Below are 8,263 nucleotides of genomic sequence, written 5' to 3'. Positions count from 1 at the left end.
TATTTGCAATTGTTTTCTTTTTTTAAATTATAATTCATTATTTTTTAATGATCAATTAAAAATATGAGTAGGCATAGATAGTGAAAGAAAGAAGCCTTTATTTTGTTATAATACATGTGGGAAATAGTTAAATCTGTAATTAAAGTAGTATTATAAAAAAAAAAAGTGTCAAAAATGTTAACTAGTGGTAGAGTATGCCATTAAATTAACATGTTTAAATTCAGTTTGGAAAATCATCTAAAAAGAAGGAGTGAGCAGTAAACATTTCACACTTGAAGTGAGTTTAATATAGATATTTTAGACAAATACAGGACAAAACTACTTGAGACCTTGTATTAACCATGTTAAGGGGGAAAAAAACTGTGGATAAATGTGAGAAACCATTTTTGATGACACGTACCGCTGCAGGCTATTTTGTGAGTGAAGTTCAAAAACTACAAAAACTTCAACACTGGACAAAAACACAAAACCTTCATTCCCTATGTTGGGCTCTTGTTCTTTAAACAAAATAGGCCACTATCTCTGTGATGGTTAAGAAAAGGTTCCCATTGAACAAAAGCACTATTAAGTACCTTTAAGGCATCTGTATTTTATATACATATGTATGTGTGTGTGTGTGTGTGTATATATATATATATATATATATATATATATATATATATATATATATATATATATATATATATATATATATATATATATAATTATTATTAATATTTGCATTACAGATGAATGTTAGGAACTGAATTGACTTTGCAAACAAAGCAAGAACAAAAATAGTCAAGGAAATCTTTTCTTTGGTGTCTGCATTTGTTGTTGTTGATGTTTGGTCTGGGTGAGAAGTTATTTTTGTCTGAATGCTTACTGAGCAGTTTAATTTTACATTTCAAAGTTCTTATAGTACACACACACACACAAATGTTTTATAAAAAAAAAAAAAATGAATAATTGTTTTTTGTTTTGCTGGCCAGATTTTATTTCTTTATATTACTCTCTACTTACATTTACCTATATATTCAATTTTAATCAAATAATAACAATGATAGTATGCTGCATGGTTGGTGCATTTTAAGTAGCATAAGATTATCACAGACCATACTGTGAAATACATTTGGTGGATAGAGCAGATCAGTTGCAAAGGTCTGTGTTGCAGCACTTCTTCTCCACCTGAGGAGGCACCTGAGCATCACACTCATTAGTGTTTGCACATCTGCGCACCTCACCGTCTACGAAAAGAAATGCACACATTAAATAATACTCACTATGAATCATTGCACTCCATCAACAGATGCACCTGTATCTCAGTTTACACATGCAATATAAATTAAATAAAGATCTATCCGGTTTGTATCAGTTTTAACATCTGAGGAAAAGAATACGGTCAACTTACAGGCTGGAGGATGCATTTTGATGGTAATACACTTATCAAAACCACTGCTGCACTCTTTCTCCTCTATCTTATCACAGTCGGGATGGTCTATGTCAATCTTCTGGCAGTAGTTGCACTTCAGTGCCTGTGCAACTAGTAAGATCAAAAATATGAAATCTTTGTTATAATTGATACAAAAAAAAAAATGCTGTTGTGTGCTGAATTCTTTATACTTTAATGATCTTACATTTTATATATATATATATATATATATATATATAATTAACATGAAAATCATATCTAAAATGATTAAAATACTTTAAAAAGCATAACCAGTTTACTGTAAGTGTATTATAGACAAATTATAAGAAAAATGATTCGGACAAGGTCAAAATTGTTTCCCACTTACCACAGAAAGCACCTAAAAGCAAGATCAGAACTAATGTGCGGGATCCCATCTTCATGTCTCCACCAAACTGACAGTAATGAAGTATAATGAATGATTAAGTATGTGATATAGACTAAAATTACTGTAAATATAGTCTGACAATATCTTTCTTACCTTCCTAGTCTGCAGTGTTGCTCTGGAATTAATGAGGGAAATGAATACAGCATGTATATATATGATACCTGATAACAAGTGTGCTGTCCTCCTCCCTGCCCTAACAATAACTTGCTATGGGGTATTACGTGTCCCATGTACCATTTAGATCCTCAGTTTAAATTAACCCATAAATCCTGGCGTTATGACATAAAATCAACTTCATGCAGAAATATACTGTTTTATTTTCATTTAGCAACAGTAGTTGTATTACAGTTTTTTTTAAGTGTATTTTTATACTAACACAATTTACTTAAAATGATACAATTTAATTAAATTCAAACATTTTTAAAAGCCAGTGTGTAACTCTTGTTGTCACCTAAACATCATAGAATTAAAAACAAATTGAGTTTTAATATTTTACAGCTAAAAGACATGGTGTGAGAACAGTATCGCACACATTGCCTCAATATTGAGGTCATTTGCTTTGTGTGCACAACAATTGTGAAATATTATACTGTCCCTCCCATATTTTTTTCTCCCCCAGGGCTAAACCGAACAAACAAGAACATTCTTAGTCACATGCATTTTGAGAATCATGAAATAAATGTCTATATCCTCTAAATTACTAACATCTGAATAACAAGGATCATTAACAATCTTCCCTTTTGGGGAAAATGTGTATAAAACAATCAAATATTGTACAGAAAAACAATCATATGAAAAAGACACATATGAATGACTCAAAACAAATATTTATAGGGTGCGTCACATCTACTGTTGTTTAACTAATTCTTCCCAGCTGGAATTCAATCAAAATCTGAATTTTGCTGGGTTTGAAAGTAACTTCTCTGTGAGCTTTGCTTAATAGGCTATATCACTTCACTACTGACAACAGACAAAGGATCCTTTTGGCCCATGAAATTAATTTGACTGCTCTCTCTTACAAATGCAACTAATGCAATCTTAAATCACAGTGACTGATTGTAATGCTGTTGTGTTGTTTATCTTACTACTAGGCCAATTGAGTTGATAAGATTCTAAAATAAATTTGAGTCAATATTTTATGTCCACCTATAAATTTTTTGGTAAGGAACCGTGTTATAAGTGGGATCATGTTCACTCAGTATTTCAAAATAATCTCCTGAAATACAAAAGGCTGGAATACAGTTAATCTGGCAGTGTGTGATCCTCATTCGTTTAGTGAATGATGTCCAGTTTTTCTCTGTAACCAGTGACGGCGCTACACCAGGGCTACGGGGGCTATAACCCCATCAGAATTTGTAATAGCCCCGGTTTAGCCCAATTTCTTTATAAAGTAACTCTGACGTCATCAATATAATTTATTTTCTTAGCACCCCCACACATTGGTCTAGCCCCCCCTTAGCGCTGGCGCTGTGTGCCTGTCTGTAGCCGTACAAAGTTGGCAAGTGTATGATGACTAGTGTTTCAAAATGTGTTCAGATTTAAAATGTGTGTAGTCGATTCCAGACTTTAAGAGTGATACATGACTGACATTATTTCGGTATGCAAATATTAAGCACTCAGACACACTACACTAGTCACAAACCGAGACCTGGACAGCTGAACATGATTGTCATTTGACTCTCTAGGGCAGCAGTGGTGTGTGCAATTAAGGCAACATTAAGATACGAGGCATATCCACTGAAGTGACCATTTTACTTTATTTATTCTCATTAACTTAAGTTTGGACAGTATAGGGTTATAGTTATTAGGATTTTCTGAGTTGGGTCTGAAGTGTTTGGTGACAGCTTGCTTACCTCCACCACAGAAATGGCCAAAATAACTACCAAAATTATGAGAAGATTTTTGTCCAGCCATTCCTTTATATTCTCACTGCAACCCTTTGAGAGAGAGAGAGAAAAAAAAGGCTCAACTGGAATACAGTTACAGCTATCTCATGTTATGTTGGAGCACAATTTACAAAATAATCACTGGGTACAAACTGAAACCCTATACCTGCTCATAAATCTCACGGGTGTGATTTGAAAGGATATCATCCAAGAAAAATGTGTTACCATTATATGGATATTTGATTTCATATGCTGCATTGACAGTGGCATTGCTGTAGCGGGAATGGGGTACAGAGTCATCTCAATCTTCTTCTCCATGCCAACCACAGCATTTGGCCTGAGGAGATATAATGGTGGAGGTGATATCTTGTTTCAAACTTCCCAATATACCTGGCAAAGTTTTCTTTAAAGTTCTAATGATATAATAGCATATACAAGGGTACACCTCTGGCAATTAATGCTTTTATCTAAAGCTTTATAGGCATGTAGATCAAAAACACCCAAATGGGTGGGACTTCTTATTCTCATGCTTGAGTTACCTCAGTCATCTGGGTGTAGAAAAGAACCCCACCCACTATCTGAGCTGCGAGAAGAACCGTGAGCAATGTAAAATACTGCAGATAATTAAAGCTTATTTTAACACACTGTTATAGCTGAGTGGAGCAGATAAATGTGCTCTTGTATTACAAAAACCTGTACAAAGAACATGTGCAATTCCCAAGAGGCTGGTTACAACTAAGCTCTTAACATTTTAGGAGTTCTACTTAACAAAAACAAATGTTTCAAGATAAAAGTTTGTCTCATCACATAAATGTCCCATCAAGTTTCGTTTCTATGAAGACTCACAGTTCCAGCAGACATTTGACAGTCTTCAGAGATCCTAGACATCCTAAGAAGCCTAATGACATGGTCACAGATCCACTGATGATCAGGAACTAGGAGAAGAGAGAGATGGAAATGTATGGAGCAGGGGTCACTGTAAAAGACATGGAGCAAAGTCTTTAATAGTTTACAATATATAATAATTAACAGAGAGAGAATCAAAATAGCATTGTGATTTCTGCACTCAAAACAATTTAACAATTGAAAATGCTGTTCTCTGAAAATTAGTATCCATAGATGAGAGGAGTGATCCTGAGAGCTGAATCAGACCGTTTTTGTTGAAAAACAGAACAGGGTACAGGAAGTGTCTTGTATTCTCGTATTTCCTTGCCTATGGTAACAAAACCAAAGCTATCGTTTTACACAGGAATGCCATTACCTATTCAAGCACTAGCAAATGGGACAAAAGTGCTTTGTTTGCTGTTATGACAATTTGAGAATACATCCTTCAGTGGTTGTGTAAATTTTGATTTTATTTTTTAGGGTCTACATCCTGTATGATGGTGAAAACAGCCAGTGTTTTTAGTTATTTTCAATTTTTATAATGTTACTGTGGCCAGAATTGATTTTGATAATATTAAAAAATTTTGCAATAAAATCTCTATAACTGGTTTCTCAGGAAATAAGGTTTTAGATAAACAGTGTTTATCTAAAATAATCAGCATCTAACTGCCATTTCTATTTTAATAATGTTTCACATAAGAAATAAAGATGTAAACTTCCCTTAAATAAACTGGGCAGAGTCAGTAATGTTACACGGAGGGTAAATTATATGTGATGGCCTCACATGAGATCATGTAAAACTAAATTTTCATGTAAAACTAAATTCTTAATTCTGATTCGTTGTATTGCTTGAGAGGTCCTGTCTGCGAGCAAAGCATCTTTGCAACTCCAGCAAAAAGCAGACGTACAGAACACCCACCATAAATAAAATATCAACCCTTGTCACACTCTTACACATTTTAGATCCATATCCTCCCCTCTTCCTCCTCTGAATTAGCAGCATTTATTTTGAAATACAAGGTATATAAATTATTATGTCATGCTATTACATTTTGTGATGTTTCCATGTTTTCCACTGGCTGCAAGATTTACAACAATTAATAGATTTGACATTTATAAAAAAAAAAAGCATCTGTTTTCATCTATTTCATCTAGCAACTATTTCTATATGCATGAACTTCCTGAGAAGGGACAAAATAAATTATGTCAGATATAAGAGCTGACCTGCTCTTAGCAGAAGATGAGTGCATAAAAATGAAACACAGAGGCAGAGATCAGGATTCATTCATCTGAGGTCACTATTATACCTCCCACAGGAGGCTGAAATTTCAGCTTTCATTCCCTGCTTCAACACGCTTCCTGGTCAGCCTGTTCCCCCTACCATGCCCAAATGCAGCTTTAGCACAATTAGTTGTAGATAATTAGGTGGAATGTTTTAAGGTTTCCCTGTTAATGGATGGATAGGAGCAGTAGGTGCTGTAATTATATCTAGGGGCAAAGTGCTGTTATTAAATGGAGAAAATCATCATGGCATGAAATGGATTTCAGTATTGCCTCATTTGATCAGAGACACAATCCGATAGATATAGACAGACAGACAGAGAGGTGGAGGGATAGATAGATAGATAGACAGACAGACAGACAGAATGACAGACAAGTGGAGGGATAGATAGACAGACACACAGATTGATAGATGGATCTACACTCTATCTATGTTTGTTTGCTTGTTTCAATATGTTTGGCACTATTCCTCCTCCTGTCCTGTACAGTGTTACCTTACTCTCTTATTAATTCTGTCTCATCATTTTCCATCTGTCCTCTCTCTCTCGTCTCTGTAAACAGCACCAGTAATTATGAGAAATGAACAAATGACCGTTGTACTAATAGAGTTTCATTATGTTAATATGCTATATGCCGCGGGGTGTATAAAAGACGGAATGTCCCTCATTCAGACACACACCTGCAGCAAACCTGTTATTAGAAGGTTACAGACTGTCTCTTTTTTTCTCGAATTCATTTATTTCTTTTAATAAATATTTATAAACAGCATCTGTCCTCTTATAAGGTAAGTATTATCTGTGTTGTGTTTAATGCTTTAACTACTTTAATATTTTTTAGAATTGTATCTGTGAAATTTACAGCTTGAGGGAAAAAATCAAAGATACAACTGATTAAATTAAATAATAACAATTATATGCATACACTTTAAAAAAAGTTTGTTTTTGCTATAAATAATCTTTTGTGAAAAGGAAAGATTGTATGTATGTTTAATGGTCTTCATGGAATCATAGATATAAAAAAAAAAACCTCTTTTTTTTTTTTTTTTTTTTTTTTTAGGAGTGTAATTTCTGATTGATTTCTGATATTATTGAAATCAGAGGAGGATGCTAACAGAGTGCTATTTTTAAGATCAAATTCCTTGTAACAAATGTTGAAAAAATTATATAAATCCTATAAATACAACAGCAATTGTAAAAATGTATGAATTTTTAAATTAATATTGTTTCTTCTACAATACATAAAGATGTATGTTATATGTAGTCTAGACTCAACTGTCTTTTTCACAGATGCAGACAAGTTGTGCTTTACTCTGTATCTCACTCTGTGTCTTCACTGCACATATGTCAAGGATCCATGGTATGACCCTCAAGGTACATCTTCTATTGCCTCTTCTGAAGCTCAACAAGTTGTTTGTTTTTTCATCATCTCTTTCATGGGTCTCTCTGTTCATCCCACAGTATCCAGAGAAGAAGGGATGGACTCTGAACAGTGCTGGGTACCTACTAGGACCTTGTAAGTTAATTGCATTCACAAAAGTATATTTCAAGTACATGAAATATTAGTTTTATTGCAACTGTTGTGTGGTTCTCTTGCAGATGCTTACAGAAGTCTTAATGTAAGACACAGAGCTATGGGAAAAAGAGATGAGAGGAATGAGAGTTCAAGCTTACCAGCCTCTTCATACAGTCAGTTCTTAAAGCATTTATAATGACTAATTATTATTATTATTATTATTATTATTGTTATCATTACAACCCTAAACTCTATTTATATTCAGGAATAATCCAAAATGTTAGTACATTAATATTTTGTTATCTGTTCCAATTATTAAATATGATTATTTCTTGGTTATTCAGTTTGTTAGTATTTTTCCTAGTATTTTTAAAAAGTAACAATAATAGTTTTTTACTAAAGTAGTCTATTTTCTTTTTCCACAGATGATTCCTATCTTCTCTCACTGCTAGGTCATCTGGCATATCTGCAATTAAAAGGTGAATTACATACATGATAGTTTAAATTATCTGTTTCCTTTATTTCTTGAAACTGAAAAAATTTATGTGATTCTTGGCAAGTAAAAGTACTATTTTTCTCTTTCAGAAATGGGAATGACTGAAGATTTCAGTGGCTCTTTAATGAGTGGCCATATGAAGCAATAACAATATATCTCTGTTTTACTGCTATTCAACAGTTGCCCTCTAATACTGTTTTGCATTTGATCCCTTTTTATCATTATTTTTATATGTATCAACCAGTAATCAAATTGGTCAAATGTGTAGATTAATATTTCATGAATCATGCAGATTTGACTCTTCTTGTCACTTTACCATTGAACCATTGTTGGTGCATAATTATCTGCTTCAGAGTTCAAATAAA

General features: G+C 33.4%; 1 protein-coding gene and 1 pseudogene across 1 annotated transcript; one reads left to right on the top strand and one right to left on the bottom strand.

Moving 5' to 3' along the window:
* Positions 1 to 2,321: 2,321 nt before the first annotated feature.
* LOC113074344 (CD82 antigen-like) lies at positions 2,322 to 6,669 on the bottom strand (annotated as a pseudogene).
* A 507-nt stretch (positions 6,670 to 7,176) lies between these two features.
* LOC113074350 (galanin peptides-like) lies at positions 7,177 to 8,263 on the top strand. Its single transcript, XM_026247173.1, has 5 exons — positions 7,177 to 7,260; positions 7,348 to 7,402; positions 7,486 to 7,575; positions 7,828 to 7,881; positions 7,988 to 8,263. The coding sequence occupies exons 1-5, from the start codon at positions 7,177 to 7,179 to the stop codon at positions 8,044 to 8,046; spliced, it is 342 nt and encodes a 113-aa protein (XP_026102958.1). The 3' UTR covers positions 8,047 to 8,263.

The sequence above is a fragment of the Carassius auratus genome, unplaced genomic scaffold (genome assembly GCF_003368295.1).
Source record: "Carassius auratus strain Wakin unplaced genomic scaffold, ASM336829v1 scaf_tig00014308, whole genome shotgun sequence".
Lineage (NCBI taxonomy): Eukaryota > Metazoa > Chordata > Actinopteri > Cypriniformes > Cyprinidae > Carassius > Carassius auratus.
Note: the sequence above shows the minus strand (reverse complement) of the source record. Positions and strands in the feature narration are given on the sequence as shown.